Source organism: Diplodia seriata (assembly GCF_021436955.1).
Source record: "Diplodia seriata strain FDS-637 chromosome Unknown scaffold_1, whole genome shotgun sequence".
NCBI lineage: Eukaryota > Fungi > Ascomycota > Dothideomycetes > Botryosphaeriales > Botryosphaeriaceae > Diplodia > Diplodia seriata.
The window spans coordinates 2,519,861-2,539,213 of NW_027117308.1; the positions used below are offsets into that span (position 1 = coordinate 2,519,861).

The 19,353-nt window shown below is 58.6% G+C and overlaps 6 protein-coding genes across 6 annotated transcripts; 2 read left to right on the forward strand and 4 right to left on the reverse strand.

Annotated features, from left to right (window-relative positions):
* Positions 1-416: 416 nt before the first annotated feature.
* Positions 417-1,265, reverse strand: SLS55_000739 (uncharacterized protein; the record flags this gene model as incomplete). The annotated part of the gene is made up of 4 exons (XM_066772248.1): positions 417-711; positions 830-948; positions 1,025-1,083; positions 1,145-1,265. 4 exons carry the CDS (start codon positions 1,263-1,265, stop codon positions 417-419), a joined length of 594 nt encoding a protein of 197 aa, XP_066637527.1.
* Positions 1,266-1,745: 480 nt separating this feature from the next.
* Positions 1,746-3,017, forward strand: SLS55_000740 (uncharacterized protein; the record flags this gene model as incomplete). The annotated part of the gene is made up of 4 exons (XM_066772249.1): positions 1,746-1,803; positions 1,864-1,996; positions 2,052-2,125; positions 2,179-3,017. The coding sequence occupies 4 exons, from the start codon at positions 1,746-1,748 to the stop codon at positions 3,015-3,017; spliced, it is 1,104 nt and encodes a 367-aa protein (XP_066637528.1).
* A 655-nt stretch (positions 3,018-3,672) lies between these two features.
* Positions 3,673-4,308, reverse strand: SLS55_000741 (uncharacterized protein; the record flags this gene model as incomplete). Its single annotated transcript, XM_066772250.1, has 2 exons — positions 3,673-3,879; positions 3,928-4,308. The coding sequence occupies 2 exons, from the start codon at positions 4,306-4,308 to the stop codon at positions 3,673-3,675; spliced, it is 588 nt and encodes a 195-aa protein (XP_066637529.1).
* Positions 4,309-6,197: 1,889 nt separating this feature from the next.
* On the reverse strand, positions 6,198-8,156 carry SLS55_000742 (uncharacterized protein; the record flags this gene model as incomplete). The annotated part of the gene is made up of 2 exons (XM_066772251.1): positions 6,198-6,821; positions 8,061-8,156. The coding sequence occupies 2 exons, from the start codon at positions 8,154-8,156 to the stop codon at positions 6,198-6,200; spliced, it is 720 nt and encodes a 239-aa protein (XP_066637530.1).
* Positions 8,157-8,864: 708 nt separating this feature from the next.
* Positions 8,865-10,223, forward strand: TMS1 (Membrane protein tms1; the record flags this gene model as incomplete). Its single annotated transcript, XM_066772252.1, has 2 exons — positions 8,865-9,452; positions 9,504-10,223. The coding sequence occupies 2 exons, from the start codon at positions 8,865-8,867 to the stop codon at positions 10,221-10,223; spliced, it is 1,308 nt and encodes a 435-aa protein (XP_066637531.1).
* Positions 10,224-14,212: 3,989 nt separating this feature from the next.
* SLS55_000744 (uncharacterized protein) lies at positions 14,213-16,754 on the reverse strand (the record flags this gene model as incomplete). Its single annotated transcript, XM_066772253.1, has 3 exons — positions 14,213-16,341; positions 16,466-16,650; positions 16,735-16,754. 3 exons carry the CDS (start codon positions 16,752-16,754, stop codon positions 14,213-14,215), a joined length of 2,334 nt encoding a protein of 777 aa, XP_066637532.1.
* Between the last annotated feature and the right edge of the window lie 2,599 nt (positions 16,755-19,353).

Consider the following 19,353-nt stretch of genomic DNA (forward strand, 5'->3'; position numbering starts at 1 on the left):
CCCGCTGCTTCTCAATCCAGGCAGCATAACCATAATACCACTTTTCACCATGCTGATCTCTCAGTCCCCAAGCTATGTCCAACCTGAAAGCCGATCGACATCGGAAATATGGGGTAATCCATCTCGATATCGCGCTCGGACAAAGTCGGCGCATCTCTGCGCACACTGCGCCACATTCAGCAAGGATGATCATGTCTCTGGCAATGTCGTTTATTCTTGATTCAGCTTCGAGCTCTACCAACTGCCTAGTACTGACGCGGCATGCCGCCCAGTTTCCACCAGTGATTTGCCACATTGATTTCGAATCATACAACATAAGATATTCCATGTCGGTGCTGAACCGTCATATCCCGAGAATATGAGTAAAAGAGAGAGAAAACATGTCGCTTTATTGGCTCACAGGCGAGTTGTATAATCTACCACTTGGCCTCCTTCTTCTCCTGGAAGGTCTTGATGATGGTGATAAGGCGCTCAAGAGCCGACAGATATTGCTCGAGCTGCTGCTGGACCTTGGCATCGTCGTCGCCCAGCTTGGCGTAGAAGTCCTTGCGGTAAGGGGTGGCGCTCATGGCGGCGCTGAAGATGGGCTTGATGACGAACGAGTGGTGCGGCTTGAGCGTGTTGCCGTAGGCTGTGCGGAACGAGTCGGCCAGCTCCTGGGTGGGGTTCTTGATGTTCTCACGCAGCGCCTGCGCGGTGAAGTCGAGGCCACTTAAGAGAGGGGTCGTGTTAGCGCGGGGTGGTGTGATTCGGTGTGAGGGGAAGGCTGCACAGCAGGCGGGCCTGAGGTCTCGTGGGGAATGCAATGGGGAGAAGTTTGAAAACTTACCGGGTTAACCACAGCAGACCCTCAGCAGCAGTGTGCTTCTTCTCTGCGATCTCGTTGATGACGAGGGCCTGCAGCGTCTCGCTGTCGGCGGGCTTCTCGATCTGGCGGTTCCTGAGTTTCTGAAGCGCGGCGGCGTCAGTTATGGGTGTTTGACAACGGCATTTTAACCTTGGGGACTCGGTAGGGAAGTCATACGGTGATGTTGCCGGTCATGTCCGACTTGACCGGCTTGAAGGCGGCGGAGCCCAAGACATCTGGCGGCGGGCAATTGCGTGAGCTAGTCGTCACGAGAACTGCAATACAGCTGGGACATACCGAAGAGAGTGGTGAGCGACTCGGAGGCATCGAGGAACTCGGAGGTGCGGATGGCGTTGTCGTTAGCGGCGTCGACAGGGACGTCGACGAAGGACTTCTGGACGGTGTCGAAGAAGGTCATGGTGGCTGTGTGGGCGTGGTGGGCAGGAATGCAATTGGAGCTGAGTATGAGGCAGAAGAAGGCAAGTTGGGAGCAGTGAGGAGAGAGGTAGGTCGTCAGGGAGGGGCGATGTGTCTACTGTGCCTTTAGCTACGGCCGGCGGTGAATGGAGACCCTGGTGGGGCGGCATGACGCGGGGCGCGAACATCGCCGCGCCGCGAAACAAGCGCATCGTGCCGATCGTCTCATCGCCCACTCGAGCTGACGACCACCATCTGCCAGCAGCAGGAGCCGTGCGAGCTGGCTGCAAGAGAAGAGTGCAAACGGCACATTGATGTACCATGCAGCGGCACATCTTTGAACCGCACTTGCCCCGCCGTCGGTTCAAAGTTGTCTGCCGAGGAGGGAGCTGCGATGGCCGTCTCCGCACGTCATAAATAGGGCAGATGTTCGCTTCATCGCAATCTCATCGCGTTTTGCCTGCATCCCTTAATATACGCCATGTCGCCGAGCCACATTGCCCAGACCGAGCGTCTCTTCCGCGTCGCCTCCATTCCCGGTACGCCTCGCGCTTCCGCGCCGTGCCCCACCTCATGCGCCTGAGACTGACGCTTCTTAGGTGATGGCATCGGGACGGAGATCACCGAGGCCGCCGTGCAGGTGCTGCAGAAGCTCGCCCACGTCCACCGCTCCTTTTACTTCGAGTTCAAAGAGTTTGATTGGAGCAGCAACAACTACCTCAAGCGGGGCTGGTACGGCAGTTGCCCCTCCAACGTCCAGGGAAGCTTCACTGCTGACTTTTGCCAGGTACATGCCTGAAGATGGCCTGGAACAGTTGAAGAAGTACGACGCCATCTATTTCGGCGCTGTCGGCAGTCCTGGTGCGTTAATCTACGCCTTCTGTGTCCGGCGAGTGCTGACGCCCATGCACTAGACGTGCCTGACCACATATCGCTATGGAACCTGATTCTTCCGATCCGCAAGGCCTTGAATCAGTATGTCAACCTAAGGCCTAATCGTATCCTGCCCGGGACGTCCTCGCCTCTCGCGAACTGCAAGCGTGAGGACCTCGATTGGGTTTTCGTGCGGGAGAACAGCGAAGGCGAGTATTCGGGTCAGGGCGGCACTTCTCATGAACATTCCGGCCATGCAATCGCCACCGAGGTCTCAATCTTCACCCAAGTGGGCGTCGAACGCATCATGCACTTCGCTTTCGAGACAGCCCGCAGCCGTCCCCGCAAGAAACTGACCATGGTCACCAAGAGCAACGCTCAACGTCACGGTATGGTTCTCTGGGACAAAATCTTCTTTGAGGTCAAGAAAGAGTATCCAGACGTCGAGACGGATAAAATGCTAGTTGATGCCATGACCGTCCGCATGGTCCTGAACCCAACGTCGCTGGACACGATAGTGGCAACCAATCTGCATGCCGACATCCTGACTGATCTAGCTGCTGCCCTTTCGGGCAGTATCGGCATTGCTCCTTCGAGCAACCTGGACCCTACCAGGAAGAATCCAAGCATGTTCGAGCCCATTCATGGCAGTGCGCCCGACATCGCCGGTAAGGGTATCGCCAATCCAGTCGGCGCATTCTGGAGTGCTGCTGAAATGGTACGATGGCTGGGCGAGGAAGCTGCCGCCGATAGCTTGATGAAGGCTATTGAGAACGTGACGGGAGCTGGCACAAGGACGAAGGACCTCGGAGGTTCCAGCAACACGAAGGAAGTCACCGAGGCTGTGTGTGCAGAAATCGAGAGGATTGGAAGGACATAAATGTTTTTCTTTCTTTCTCGTGTTCCTTTCGTAACTGGATTCGCAAAAGTCGCTAAGCGAGCATCGTGACTGCAGGCCACAGGTGCAAGCAATCAGCTGCATAAATTGATATTCTTCCTATGAAACATCGTTAGCCTTTACCAATGGACCAGTGACTTCAATTTGCCAGAATTCGAGCATTTCCAATAATTTCAGCAAAGGGTGTAGTTACTTCCCGCATAGTCTCGGCGGACCCGGATTCTACCATACATTTGCTTTAACCTCAATGTAGACATGGTGGAAGGCCTTTTCTTTTTTGTGTAATGTGAAATAAGAAAAATTGCATATACCTTTCAGTCAGCGATCAGAGATGGATTGGAGCAGACTGTCCGGCCGTCAGCCAACATAAAGGCGGCCAAGTGCTCTGGCGGCATAGTCAGCCATAACGCACGAATCAAGGATTTTGGCATAGAGACGGGAAATCGTCTCGTTCAGAGTTTTAAAACCATCACCCATATCGAGTTGGTGACGCCGTTTGGGAGGACAGAGTACGGTCAGCCGCTCTGCGATGGTCGGTGCGAGCGCCTTGTGTGAGTGGGTACTACTGGTCTCATCTTTGAAATGAAGCACGCATAGATCCATGGAAGACAAAGCCAATCGCGCCGGTGTCGGATTATCAGTCAGCATACTCGGGTGGCAATTTCGAAGGCTCCTTTGCGGGAATGACCTTCGAGTACGTTTTGAACTCGACATTGGGATCCGGCACCGTTCCCCTCCGATTCAGAGGCCAGACTCTGTACTCGGCACGGCCAGTGATCAGGCCCATCGGGATCTGAAGCGAAGGCAGCAACATCAGCGGCAGTTCCATGTCACTTCTTCCCATCTGAGCGACTATTCAGCCAGACGCCGAAAGGTCCGCCAATCAACTCACCGGCCCAAAGTCGTTGCTATCGACTGTATCTCTCCAATTGTCGCCCTCAACCCACACGTGGTTGTAGGGCACTAAGACCTTTTTAAACGGGTACCTTCCCCTCGTGATGACGGAGTCTCCGGGCAGCGCCACGACGCGCTTGACGCTGATCTGCTCCGGCTTGTGCGGGGCCCAGAAGCTGATAATGTCGCCGCGACGAAGAAGCTGTGGTGCAGCTAGGCGATTGAAAAATAGAAAGTCTTTCTTGCCGGTCTCGTTGTATAGCGGCGACAGCGTGGGTGCCATCGACTGGCCTGTGACGCCGTGGACCTCGAGGACGCTGTCACGCACGAAGAGCATGGCCGACACACCGACGGCCACGGAGTAGGTGAATAGGCGCATAGTGCGGACGGTCGGAAGGCGGGAGCGAATGTACGCCGCCATTGTCGCGGGGCTGACCACAGGTGTGGCCGTGGTGGGGTGGTTAGGTGGTGTAGACGGAGGTGTCTGGCGGAAGTCAACGGCTGCTTGGTACAGACTACACCGCAACGTAAGTCGTGGCCGGTGATGACGTGATACCAGCAACCCATGATAGCAGCAGCACTTGCAACACCACCGATCCCTCGTCTCATGCAAACTTAGCAAAGCCTTCCACATCCACGCTATTAATTTTGTTGCCTGGCAATATGGTATTCAATAGCCAAGGCTTATGCGAGTTTGCGAGCCGCGGGACTACTGTCGATTCCACTGAGGGGAGCCGCAAGCCTGTCTCAGCGCAATGCACCTTCCTACGAGACGGCATCCATCGGATATGCGAACGATAGCATATTCGCTCTGGGCGCGACATGATTGTCAGGAAACCAATCACCGGACAACAGACAGCATGGCCGTCTCGACCAAACTGCCTCTCCCGACGGCGTGTTTTCAACTGGTGGTTCAGATTCGAAGACTGCCGCTGTCCCTTTTGCTCGAGCCTGTGGACTGCGACTCGGGAGAGAACACCCGCGTTCAGGGGTTCCCGCAAAGGTCTCGCTTTCCCTCACGCCAGAGAAACTCCCCGACAACACCATTTCTGCACCACACGTGTTACCGCCCCAGTCGCAGAAGCACCCCGAACCCCCTGACAGCAGCATTGCCTGATACATGCATTGCAAAACTTTACAGTCTGTCGTTACGCCAGCGCGCGCACATATCCAGGAGTAAGCAGTCTAGACCCGGCGAGCCATGGCCGAAAGCCCAACCACGATCAAGGCCCAAAGCTCGTGAACAAAGGGACGCCTGCGCTCCATCATCCTCCGGCTATACCACACGCATCGTAACCCATCTCCCTTGCCCAGGCACGGCATGATGGGTGAGCCTCGACGGCCAACCACCCGCCAACGAGCGTGGCCCCGGTGCCACCACCAGCGCAAACTTCATTGCCCTTCCAGCCCTCCCCCTCCGCGAGCGGCCCACGCCATCGCCGCCAGCGTCTGACAGGCAACCTGGCTGCGCGCGTCGTACAGCACGCCGGCTGTCAGAAGTGCGACAGTGTCTCGCTTCGCCCGGACGCGGGCAGGCCCACCCTCATCAGCCCCCCTTTCCTCACATGCCGTCCTGCCCGGTGGGTGTGTGTTGTGCTCCCTCTGCCGCTCCGATGCAAGACCTCACTCTTGTCTCAGAACGCCACATGCCTTGCGAGACAGCGTAGGTGGATACACACGCACAGCAGCAGCAACAGCAGGCAGCAGGCAGGAGTTGCATCGACACCAGCAGAAAACGAGGCAACAATGAACAATGCCTCACCCCCTGTGCACTCTCTGCTCTTTCATGTCACACTGGACCGCAAGGCCATATGCGGAGCTAGAGTTGCTCGCCTGGAACGCATGAAATACGGAAGAATGAACGTCTCAGAAAGCAGCAAGCGAATTCAGGTGGGGAATCTTTTTTTTTCCTCTAGTACGACCTGGTATCACATAAACGTCCTTTCCCAGTTCGGGTTTCCATCCCAAGGAAAGAAGGTAAAACTTGAAAGACTAGAGCAAAGATGACTGAATGAGAAAACCAAGCCCCATCCCTTAACTATCACTCCAGTGTACTCCCTCTAATGACGATAAAAAGGAGCCAAGCGACGAAAATCAAAAACGGCCATAACCCAGTTACATGCCTGTGAATCTACTCAAAGATCTAATAGGAAATGATTTGAACAGAAGACGAAAGACAAATGTTGATACGTGAGGTTCCATCACGCTCAAAGGGCGATTGAAGAGCTGGTCCCGCGTACCCAGTAGAAATGCTGTGACCACGTATGCTCAAGCATTGTGTGAATTCCGTTCCGCCAATTCCTTGCGTTTGACGGCTCGTTCGTGGCTCATAGTCCACAGAATCAGGCAGACGCCTATTATGCTGGATACGAACGTGATCCCGTACGCAGACCTGTAGCAAGACAGACCCTCGGTACAGTCGCGATCGCCTCCGTCTGTGGGTGTGCTGTGAGCGTCGAATATATTGCCGTAGCATAAATTGAAGACGTTGCCACTGATCACAGGCGACAAGGTCATGAATCCCCAGTTCTGTGTCATGACGTGAACACCGAAGGCATCCGCGACAATCGACGGGAATACGCCAAACAGCGCACCATAGCCCAAGCCAGTAAGGCCCGACACCATCCACAGATGGGTGGGGTTCTCAACTTTCATGGCAGCGAACTGCGCGGCCGTGAAGATAAGCGCAGACGCAACAAGACACCAGAAACGAGACATGTTCAGCTGCTTGACTAGCGCATCAGACCCTATCCCCGAGGCCAGACGGCCAAGGAACGATCCGATGGAGATGATGGAAACCTGGGCAAGCTGTTGCGCCCCAATGAAGCCCTTGGAGACGCTGTCATCATAGTGAGACCATAGAGCTTGCGCCTTGAGAATATAGTTAGCATTCTGTGACATGATTCAGTGTGCGGCCGAGCTTACATCGTGGCCAATGTTGCTACAAAACGATCAGCATTCATAGTTCATACGACAGGCTTCGGAGACCACTTACTTGATTGTCATCAAACCAATGCCCGTCAACAGACCGAGTACGGTAAAGAGTTGCCAGCACTCCAAAGTGCGGATCAGACGGACACCTGAAATATCTGGTCGATGTGAGTCGTGCCCATGATCATGACTGGTAGGTTTCGGTGGTATGTCGCCCGGCTCAGAAATGAGGGAGGAGGATTCGGATGCCTCATTGTTCGGCGCAGCGGGCACCTCGTTCTCTGTCCAGCGATCGGGTCGGCAGCTGCCCTCGAGCAAATCTCGTGGACTGATAAACGAATGGTTCTGCTTACCTGCGTCTGAATAATAACTCTTGTCGCTGGAAACGCTGCTTCTTGACTTTGAGCGATGGAGGTGATGCTGCTCTGGACGAGCCTCGCTGACTGGGAGAGCGGAGTAGGACGTGGTTCCAGAGACAATGTGCAGGAAAAATGAACCGACAAAGACCATGCCAAATGTGGCGAAGGAGAGGAGGAGAAGGAAGCTGGACGTGTCTCCAGGGAATGCGAGGCGAGAAATGCCAGTAAAAAAGAACGCACTGAGCCCAAAGGCGGACAGCGGAAAAGCAGTCGCAGTGCCGCGGTGATGAGGCCAGCTGAGAGCCGCTGCTCTTTGTCAGCACTAATTGAGGAACCCAAGTTTACGGAGATCGCATACCTGTCTTCAGACCTGCTCCCGATGCGGAAGAGCTGCCGACACCTGTCAAAAATGACAGGAATGACATTGTCGTCACGCTCATGTAGCCCGGCCCGTTGTCGTACGCTGCTGCCATGTCAGCCACTACCCATGCAAAAAGTGACGTGGATACTGCCTCCGACAGACCTTTCTGGAGAGGAAAATAGCCCAGGACCAAGAGCGCTGCGCCCAGGAAGGCGGCAGGACGCGGGCCTTTACTGTCAACCAGCATTCCCACCGGAATGCCGGTGGCATACATGCCAATGTTTCCCGCCGCACCCTATCTCGTTCAGAAATCGACCGGAGAGTGGGGGAGCTGAAGCTGAGGGGGCGCTTACGATCAGGTTGCTTTGGGTGGTAGTAAGCCGTAGCCTATCCGCAAATTGCGGCGCCCATGCTGAGTAGGCATACTGGCGAGTAGTCAGAAGGCGAGCGGGGTCCCGCGCGGCGGACGAGTAGACTTACGTTGGTTCCGGCAGCGAGCGCAACGACAACGGCGGCGACGGTGGAGAGGATGCGCGTCTTGCGGTGCAGGCGCTCGTCGGTAGGATCGTGAATCATGTTGGGTCGTCCGGGTCCGGGAGACTCTGGGCGGCCGAGGAAGGTCTATCTCAACGGAGCATTGAAGCGAGTGACGTGGGGGGCGGAGGAGGGAGAAAGGGTCGCGGAGGTTGATAAGGAAGCGTGGCGGGTGTTGGCGGAGGATCCTGGCAAGGCTGGGTCTGCGGGGAGTTTCAGGCGCGGCGGCCGGGCGGCATGGCGGAGGAATGGGAGGCAGATGGCTCCTGAGGAGCGGGAGAGGGATTGACACGTACACGTCCCCAGCCAGTGGCCATCGCGACGTTATTTGCGACAGCGGAGATAACTGGAGCTCGGGAGCTGGTGCCGCCCGCAGCCCTGCGCCGCCGCCAAGCCACAGCCCGCGTGGCTCCTCGGTCTCCGCTGCACGGTTGCGTAACAACATCTCGCTCTCATCACCGCCCTCCAGGCTGCGTCGCCATCTCCATCACCACCGAACCCGCCCGCCATGGGAGCCGCGCTCTCTATTCCCTTCCTGGCCCTGCCCAGCGTGGGCACTGTACGCACACCCCGTCCACTTGCGCGTCCCACGCCCGCCCGCTGACGTCTCCCCAGCTCGCGACCTTCGCCGCCTCGTGTTGCGGCGCCGCGACATGCTCCGCCGTGTGCAGCGCCTGCGGCAAGTGCCAGAACAGGTGTGTCGCTGCTTGTCCCCTCGTACGCCTGTCTAGTCGCTGACGGCCGCGCAGCATGGCCACCCGCATCGCCTATGCCCTCATCCTGCTGCTCAACTCGATCATCTCGTGGATCATGCTCACCGACTGGGCCATCAAGAAGCTGCAGAACCTCACCCTGGACTACATGGATTTCAAGTGCGGCGGGACCGAGTGCTACGGATACGTCGCTGTGCATCGCTTCAACTTCGCGTTGGGCTTCTTCCACGCTATCTTGGCCATCATTTTACTTGGCGTTAGGTCATCCAAGGACGGCCGTGCGCCTATCCAAAACGGCTACTGGGGCCCCAAGATCATCGCCTGGCTGGGGCTCATCGTCATCAGCTTCCTCATTCCAGAGGGCTTTTTCGTCTCTTGGGGCAGCTATCTTTCCCTCATCGGCGCCATTTTGTTCCTGCTGCTCGGTCTTGTCCTGCTGGTTGACTTGGCCCACAACTGGGCTGAGTACTGCCAGGACAAGATCGAGACGACCGGTTCCAGGATGTGGACCTGGCTTCTGATTGGCTCAACTGCTTCCATGTATGTCGGTTCGCTTGCCATGACTGTTGTCATGTACATCTTCTTTGCCCGTGGCGGCTGCTCCATGAACCAGGCCGCCATTACCGTAAGTCCACGTTGTGCTGTCTTGTACGCCGACCACTGCTGATCATTCCAGATCAACTTGATTCTGCTCATTCTAGCCTCGATCGTCTCCGTTCATCCGGGCGTGCAGGAGGTGAACCCTCGTGCAGGCTTGGCGCAGTCGGCCATGGTTGCCATTTATTGCACCTACTTGACCATGTCTGCTGTCGGCATGGAACCCGACGACCACCAGTGCAACCCGCTTATCCGCGCACGGGGCACCAGGCGAGCCAGCATCGTCATAGGGGCCATTGTCACTTTTGTAACCGTCGCCTACACGACTACCCGTGCTGCAACATACGGTCTGGCGCTTGGCGCCCAAGGCAATCCGTATTCCGCTCTTGCCACGGACGATTACGAGCACGGGCTTGTTGTCCAGCAGCCCGAGAGCCGTCGAGAGATGCGCCAGGCTGCTCTGCGCGCCGCCGTAGAGAGCGGCAGTCTTCCCGCGAGTGCGCTGGACGACGACTCCGATGACGAGTCGGACGATGGGAACCATGTGCGTGACGACGAGCGCAACTCGACGCAGTACAACTACGCACTCTTCCATGTCATCTTCCTGCTTGCCACCGCATGGGTCGCAACGCTACTGACGATGAATTTCGACCCTACTGCCGAAAATGATGGGTTCGTTGCGGTTGGCCGCACGTACTGGGCAAGCTGGGCGAAGATTTTGAGTGCTTGGGCATGCTATGGAATCTATATCTGGAGCTTGGTGGCACCGATGGTTCTGCCTGAAAGGTTTGATTATTAAGTCGGAGGGGGAGGACGTGCAGTTTGATACCAAGGTGGCATTACTGATGAGTTATGATTCTCGAGCTCGGATTGTATTATTTTAGAAATTGTTTCTTGTCTTTCCTCGTCCATGAGCTGCGCATCGAGCCTGTGCCGACGCGAGCCGAGCAACGTGGACGGAGAATCTGCGCATCGTCATTCGTCAATTCCACTCGCACTCATCACCGTCGTACACGCACCAAGTCACAATCGACGATGCCCCCACAACCCATTTATCATATCACCACAGCACTCACCCCGCCGCTCTAGACCCTTTTTTCGTACGCCACAATCACCTGACCGTACCCGTCTGCGCGCCATCTCGATCAGATCACTATCACGGTGGAACATGGCCCAAATCGGGGAGGACTTCCCGTCGCTGTCTCACTTTGTTCGAACGGCGTGTGGCGGATATAGCGGGGCATCACGCACAATCTCTCTACCCCGCGTGGGCGTTGAGAACAAAACGTGCGACAGCCGGGCGACGCCGGAGGTTCAGCATGAAGTTGGTCCATTGTCCGTTTGCACACCCCGCAGCCAAATCGAATGCATCGCAGCATGTATGTAGTATTCCTTTCTGCCCCCAGCAACCAGGTGCCACGCTCGGAAACCATGCAACGCACGCGCGCGATAAACAGCACCCTGTAGAACTACACATCGGCCAATCAATGCAAGAGGTGATCGAACGCACGGCTCTCTCCATAAATCTCACCTGCCCAAGGATTCGCTTCCTTGCCGCACTCCCGCCCATGGTCGCCTACGAGGGAAGCGCTGATGAGAGCAACTGAGCCACACTGATCCCTGATCCTTATGTGGGTGATGGGACGTGGATGTCCCGAATGCATCCGGAAGACTGCGCCCGTTCTACTCCGCAGCCCGCCGTCGACGTGTGGATCTACCAAATCAGAGGCCTCCGCTGATAGGGCATCCACCTCAGCGAAACATTGCAAGATACGAGCAAGGGGAGGTTTGGAGGGGGGAAGACCAAAGGACCGGCTTCTTGACCGGTAGACAGGCTCTCGGATATGGGCGGCGAACCGTAAGCAATATACAACTAACCAGGAAGCGGAAGAGTGGTTGCTCGTGTTGGTTGTTGGGGAAGCATGGGACAGGGGCGAACGTAAATAAATGAAGCGCACAGCATGAGGCTGGCGGGGCCAGGGCAAGCAGAGGGAGACAGCGAATGGAGAAAGCCGAGGCGTGCCAGACGCATGCGGGTTGATCAACGAGGGTGTGCACGAACGAGGCTTCAACTGTTTATTAGTGGACATGCTCTCGCATGCCGCTGCTGCCGCTGCTTGGCAAAAGCTGCATGCCTACCTGTCGGTTGGGCTTAAACCTGGGTTTTCGGTGCGTGCATGCGCGCCGTTGTCTGCCACCGGTGAGGGCTTATTATTGCAGGTGTCGTCGCTGCACGCGCGCTTTGCTTTTCTCAGGGATCGGGCCTTGTCATCATCTAATCTCGAGCGGCGCGCTCTCCCTGCGTGCATGTGCGAGGGCGGCCACGAGTGGGTGGACGTGATGACATGCGTATGCCGGATGCCTGCAGTTGGTCCGCTCTCGCCAACACTTGTGCGTGGCCGGAAAAATGGCCAGGCCAGGGGAATGGGTCGAAAAGGTATAGGTAACACGGGCCGGCAGCGGCCCGCGCACCGCTGGAGCTACAGTATGGGGTCTGCAATCGAACTGTGGGCTGTGGGCTGCAAAATGTCGTTGCCCCTTTCTCCTGCATCGTATCCGCGTGCATGGTTGGAAGCTACGCCTGAAAGCCTTTCGTTATTATATTGGAGCTTACACCTGCGCCTGGGATTCACACCAGCCACCCATGTAGAAACAGTGTGCTGTATTTGGCGGAACGCGAAAAGGGTACAATATGCTGCAACCCAATCTGCTCGTCTCTGGCAAATGCCGGCTTACAAGGCGGCTTGTGTGGGAGACCTGCCGATGCGAGGATGGAAAGGGAGGCAGGCTCGAGCCGGCCGGAGCCCTCCCCGTTGTGAGTCATCACAGTTAGGCTGGAGGGCTGCGAACAGCTCTGATTTGACAGTGACTTTGTCCATCGTCGTACCGCCAATCCCAGATGGGCGGGCACCGAGCCGAGGCGACGGACTGACAGCAGTGCAATGATATTTCCGGCGATGAAGAGAAGCTTCGAGATAATTAAATGAGGCTGCGAAGAAGCATCACGACACACCGTACGAAAGCCTTTCGAAGGGGGTGGGAAAACTGTGTATTGTGTATTGTTGGCTCCTCTCAGAGCCGGCCGTTACTGATGTGATGTCACTGATGTGTCCACGAAAAAAAAGAAAAGAAAAAAGCAAGGTGAGCTTCGGCTCCAACTCCGCCACCGGGAATATACGTCAGCGGGCTTGCATCCCTGAGCCCGTCCGGCCCACCACTGGAAACGCAACGGTGCCTGGCTGTTGGGCACCACTCCCTACCTAACCAACACATAGTCGGAGACGTTATGCGAACGGCGAAACTGAAAAAGAAAGGAATGCGCGGCTTTGTATCAATATCCTAGTCGACTCAAACATGAATACGAACAAGCCTAGCCTATGGAAGCGCCCGAAGGCATTTTTTGGGAGAGCACCCCAGCCGACACCCCCGCCTGCATCCTTGTCGGGGGGTTGGGATGGAAGTTTCCATGCACTTTTATGCCCTTGACCCTGATTCTTTGCTCGTGTACTCATCGCAGCATTAAGTGAGTCTATCTCGTGTGCTACCGCACCCTCTGCCACGTTGTCGTCGAAACGTGCATACCTCCACCCGGGGGAAAAAAAAGAACCACCCTCTAATATCTGGAAGCGCTCCTAGATGAACACTATGGCTGGAACCCCAGATCAGGAAACAGCCCGTAGAGTGGCAAGCGCCCGTTGCGACCAACGCCAACGGACTCAATGCCGATGGAAAAGATGAAGGAAACAGAGCAACTCTTAAAATGGCATAGAGGAAGAAGCGCAAACTCTAGGTATGCTATTGATTGGCCGGGCCGTTACTGGCCATGCCGGGAGAATGGTCAAGTACCATGCGCAGGGACCGAGAAATAGTAGATGATTTGTGAACATAATCTTGATGTCAGAGTTCGAAAAAGAAAACCCATCCGCACGGAGGGACGTCCAGAGGGAGAAGAGGAAAATGACTGGCCAGGAGGACAGCAAGATAAAGCAATGTGGAATGACAATGACGCCGCCGTAATGTCCTGTATGCCCCGCCTGAAACTCAAAAGTCTCGCCAGCCGCCCATCTCTCCGCCATGTGCACCGTCCTGAATCTAGTTACGCGACGCCGTGGGTCTTTCCCTATAACAAATGCTGGTATATGTATGCATGCAAAAATATGGGTATGGTGCGAGCGCAAGGAAACAAGTTCGAAAACGAAGCCTAGACATCGGCTTAAGAAGACCGCCTAGGAACGGCAAGCAACGCAGCCAAGGCAGCCGCGAGAAAACGAGCCGAAGCCCCAATGTAGTGTGTCACACGTCTGAAGTGAGGAGTGACGGAAAGCGCAACTGTTATGGATCATGCAAATGTTACTGGGGGAGGTGTGAGCAGCTGGACGGGTACGAGCACGGTCGAGCCATGAAGTGGGCCGGCCAGAGGGTGGCTGGGTGGGCCATGATGATCCGTCGGGCGGAGTCGCGCAACGCCACTGCGCAAGTGATCTCGAAGGAGCTAGATGAAGGAAGCGGAAGCCGGGAGATGTGCAGGGTGCGTATCACGCCGCGGCGGATGCACGGCTGGAGCCTGTGGGTGCCGGGGCTGCAGAAGCGGGGACCAGTAGCAGCGGGCAAGAGGCCGAGCGCCCAGGACTGAGGGTTCCGGGCGGTGGTGATGTCTGTCGTCGGGCGCGAGGCGGTGGTTTGGTGCTAGTGCCCGCAAGCGGCTAGACCACCCGCCGGCCCCATCGGGCTGCACGGCGCATGATCAACGTCGTGCTGATCAGCCGGACGCGCACCACACCCTCTCCTTCACGACCGCGAGGTCCGCTGACCATACTGCTGATACGCCTCAGGCCCCGCCACTGGGCCTTGCACGCCCTCGGCCCCCATGTCCGTCCGCTGCAGCTGCAGCGCCTGCCCGCCAGGCAGCGTCGTCGACCCGCCCGGCGATGCTTCGATGTATGTCGCATAGTCCCACGAGTTCCGCCCTGCCCCCACCGGAAGCCCCGTTGAGTATTGCGCCGGCGCGTGCTGCGTCGCTCCCCATGGCCCCAACGATGATCCGCCCGTGCCCAGCTGCGGTACTGACACGCGCAGGTCGGGTGGGCCTGCTGATTGCCCCAGACCAGCTGATGTTTTGACGCTAGGCGACAGGGCCGTTGAGGTCATGCCTGATGGGTAGGCCGATGATGTTGCTGAGCTTGACGCCGACCGGGGCGATGCCGTGTGCCTCAGCTCTGTCCCAGAGTCTGAGTGTCCGCCGCCTCCGTACCCGCTGACTACGGGCGTAGGCAGTGCGCCCGCCGTCGACGAGTAGCTTGCAGACTGCCGACTGTTAGCAAATGTCAATGGGCCATCAGTGCCTCTACTCACGTATTTGCCGATGATCTTCTTCAGTGCGTGCGCAAGTATCTTCCACGGAAACACTTTCACGTCCTTCTCGATGTTCCTCGGCTTGGGGTTGGGGAAGCCCATGATGACCTTGAAAAACTCCTCGCTCTCCGGCTTTGCCTTTGAGACCGTGAGCGGCCTGAACCCTTCCAGGTTCCTGCGGATGCGGTTCTTCTCCTCCACCGTGAACCGTACGGCGACAAGCGATTCGAGCAGGTAGATCGTATCGACGCTCGTAACAAAGCATTCCTGCTTCTCCTCCCACCAAATACAGCTGATGCAGATGCTATGCGGCGTCCGCTCTTCCGGGGCGATCGCTTTGAAGCTGGTCGTGATGGTGCTGCCCGACTGGCTCCGTCGAAACTGGACCAGCCGCCGTTTAGCTTCCCACTCGTCCCGGGTCCAGTCCTCGGCCATGTTATCCAGTTCCCCATCAATCTTCAGCGTGGCCTTCGAGTTTGGATACATTGCGTACGGGTTGAATGCTTGAGCCGCCCCTGGTACCGCGCCTGAAGGCTGCAGCGTGGACGTGCGAATGAGTGGCGGGTTTGCCAACGACGAGGGAGAAGACATGGTCTGCGACCGGCCCAGCATCTGTGTTGAGTACAGGGACGGGCTGCGGAGCGTCTGACCTGGGGACCCGTACGAACCATAGCCCGAGCTCTTTACAGGTCCCTGAATGACACTGAGTGCGGGCGAATACTGATAGGACAGCTTCTGTGGCTGCGACGGCTGGTACTGTGAGCTGTACGATCGCGATTGCGACTGGCTGCGGTCGTAGCTGCTTTGGTAGGCGTAGGACGTCGAAGGACCGGTCTGAATGAAGGGTGAGTCGGAGCCTGGTGTGTTCGAGTAGACACTCGGGGCTCTGCTTGTCCGTTGGCCGAGGTATTGTTGACTAGTTGTACGCTTTGGGGGCGAGCGCATGTAGTCTGTCGATTCTGCTGAGATCTTTCTCTTGCGCGAAACGTCTTGTGGGGAAGAGGAGCTGTATGAATGATAGCTGCTGGCATCTTCGTAGGTAAAGTCGCCAACTTCAACCACTCCGAGGCTCTGGCCGTACTCGTCATCGATGTTTAGTATGAGGGGCATCTGCCCGTCGATGAAGCCAGTAGTAGCGTCGAACGGAGGGATCTCGGCCGCGACTGCATACTGGAAGAAGGGTGGACCGCTCCTGTCGACCTTTTGCCAGGTTGCTTCGCTCCGCTTGTTTCCAAACATTACGGAGAAGAAGACGTTGGGTGGGGCGGAGAGGTCGTAGGTGGTGCGTATGCGGATGAAGAGTTTGGTTCCATGCGATCCTTTGCGCGGCGAGACTTCTGTTACTTCTGGGAGGTGACGCGACCTTGCATCGATATAAGAAGGGTACGAGGCTTGATAGGTCACATCACGCGCCTCCAGCTGGGAGGTCGAGATGAAAGGCATCTGTTCGGAGCTCGAGGGACCATGCGACTGGCGCGCCTGCGCGCTCGGGTACTGAGAGGCGAATGATGGCTGTGCGAAGCCGGGGTAGCTCTGCTCTTGATTAGGTCGTGTGGCGGCGTAATCTGTGATGGAGGGTGGTCAGTCAAACGGACTAGTCCTCACGTGTCCACGCCCGGGTCGATCCGGGCCAGGATGTGACCGCGGCGCCCTGGCAAGCGACAAGTCAGATGGGCCAGGCGCACTTACCATACACGTACGGTTCCTGCGTCTTTTCGTAGCCAGACATGGACAGAAGCGCGGCACTTAGTGCGCTGCCAGCCAAGGCACCTCGCTCGCCGTCCGGGCCGAACTGCAGCGACGACGGCTCGGATGGATCGCAGTCTTCGTCGACGATGAAGGGCGTCTTGAGGCTCCTCGCGGGCGGGATCGGACTGTGGCGCGCATCAGCCAGGCAACAGAACAGGCAGGCAGGCTGGGGCCTGGGCGGGGGCTTGGGCGGGGGCGAGCGCACTCACCTGGACGTCGTGTGTATCATCAACGCGAGCCCGCTTGAAGAAGCTGGTCAGAACCCCAGAGTCAGACGGGTCGGGCTCCGATTATCAAGCGTTTGGGGGAGAATCTGGGAAGTGGAGACATGCAAGGGGGGCGAGCAGGTCATGAATTTGTCTCCCGATACATGGAGTGCTTCCTAGCATGGGAGAGGGGTGCAGAGAAATGACGAGAGCGGGCGTCCACGTTGCTACGAGCAGGAGAGGCGCGAAATATGCCCGCAGCTGTGAGTAGAGGACGAGGGGAGAGATTGCAGGGGTCTTTGAATAATGTCCCACGGGCTAGTGTAGCCACTGCGACAGCTGTTTCGGGCAGCGCAGAGCGTGACAATAGCTTTGCCGGCGCGGCAGGATGCTGGCCTGGCGGCGGGTGGTGATGAAGCCAGCCGCGAGTCTCGCGAACGTGCAGCGCTGCCGGGGAGGCGTGCCGGGAGGACAAAGAGTTGGAGAGTCGGCGGGCGTGATGGATGGTGCCGAAACCGAGCGGGTGAGACTAGCTTCGATGTATGCGGTCTGGATAGAGGAGAGGTCAAACCGGGCAGCCGGGAACGGGGCGGATTGGCTGGGTCTACGGGGAGAGCTTGACGGGTGTCTGAACATGCAAGGAGAGCGAGCGGATGCGGAGGGTGAGTCGCGGCGCTGCCGTGCCTGGGCGTGTAGCTGCGTAGCTGCGTAGCAGCGCGAGCACATAACACTTACACAGTCAGCGGTAAGCTTTCACTGAGTCAGCCTGCGGCCGAGAGGGGGTGCAGAACGCGCGTAGGCGGCGAGTCGGTGCGGCTCTGCGCCTCAGCTGTCAGGACGGGCGGCCGGGGCGCCACGCGGCGGGCTGGAGGTGGAGCCTGGGCGGGCGAGAGGCAGGGCAGGCGGAGCAGGCTGAGGATGGGATGGGGGAATGCTCCGGCCGGCCTGAGCGCTGAGTCACAATCCGGCAGGCGTCGAGATATGTAAACGAGTGACGTCGAGGAGACTGACGACCGGCCGCAGGCGGGCAGCGCAACGGGCGCGGGCGGGCATATATCACCATCACCACCGTGTGCGTGAAGAAGGGCGCGCCGGGGCCAGTCAGCGGGCAGCGCGGGCCCGGCAGGCATTGAGGCTGCTCTGGCGTGGCGCGCAGCCAATGTGCGTGCGCGAGGCGCTGCTGATGGTCAGCGCAGCGAGCATGGAGCAGGTCACGGGCGTTCCGGGGCGAAGGGATGGGCTTCGGGCGCTGGGCGGAGCTGGGGGAGCACTGGGAGCGGCAGTTTGGGATGGTGGTGGTCAGTCCGACCGAAGCGTCAACGACGCTGCTGCAGGCACCCCTGCCCGCTCCACCGCCGCAACTCTATCCTCCACCACGCGCCGTTGTAGATATATTGCGCAGCGCGCGCCGTTGCTTTTGCCCGCTGCAAACCCACCGGCCGCGTTTGCCTGGCGGAGCGCACTCGTCATCGCGGGGCCCTGGGCCCGGCACGCCGGCGCTCCCTTGCGTTTTCTTTACTTAGATCACGGTTGCCCGAGGCGGTAAGCCAGCTGAACGAGGCGGCTGTGTCGATCTCCGCGAGAAGCGGGCGCCGGGGGCCGCGCTGCTGCTACGCCACGATCGCACTCGCCCAGCAGTATGCGCCCCCCTTCACGCCTAACAGCACCAGCTTATGCAGGCACCGTCACCACCGCAACCACCGCCCCCGGCCCGCCCGCCTGCCGCCGCCGCCGCCCCCCAGCCTAGCCCGCAGCCTGCTCGCGCGCGACTTCTGCTCATCTCGCGGCCTGCGCGTTGCGCCATCCCCACCGCGCGCCCTCAGCCCGCCCGCGGGCCAGACCATCGCGTCCCCCCTGATCACCGCCCGCGCGCCCCGCCAGCCCGGCGCCGCGCGCCCTCACCGCACTCGACGGCCGCCGCCTGCCGTGCCCGCTCCATTGGGCATGGCCACGGCGCGAGGCGGCTGCACAGGATCGGTGGCGGCGCGCTGGCGACGGGCAGACGCGAGATGCACCGCAGCACCGCGCCCGCCCATGGCCCCGGGTCGCTCGCCTACCGACAAGAGGTGAGACCTGCATCTGCTGGGAAGAACCGCTGCGCCTGCCCGTCCACCGCACCGCGCTCCTCGACCGCTCTTCTTTGTCAGCCCAGCCGCTGCGCTTGCAGAGCCCGTCGATCAAACTCGCCCTGCCGTATCAGACGAGCGGCATCTGCTCTGCGCGCGCTCTCCTTGCGCGCGCTCGCCGTCACGTCCTTTGCGTGCCCGCCGCGGCGCCGCCCGCCGTCCCAGGCCGTCCCAGAACGGAGACGTGCAGCGTCTACGCCCGCCCCGCCGCCGCGCTCCTCGCTCCTCGCATGCTGCGTTTTCGCGCTGCCGGGCTCCGGCGTCATGGCGAGCGCGCCCGTAGCCCTCGAGTTCCTGGGCCGCCGCTCTTGTGCCCGGGTTTTGCGTGGAAGGCGCTTTCTTCTCCCTCGGAGACACCTCGCGCGCTGTCGTGACCTGGACGTCGAGCTGCCCGATGCTGACCACCGCCGGAGCTCTTTCAGGCGTTGCGAGCGTCTTGCTCGTCCTCGAAGGCCTGCCGCTGCGGGAACCGCCAGATCCTCCGCGCCTGCATGGG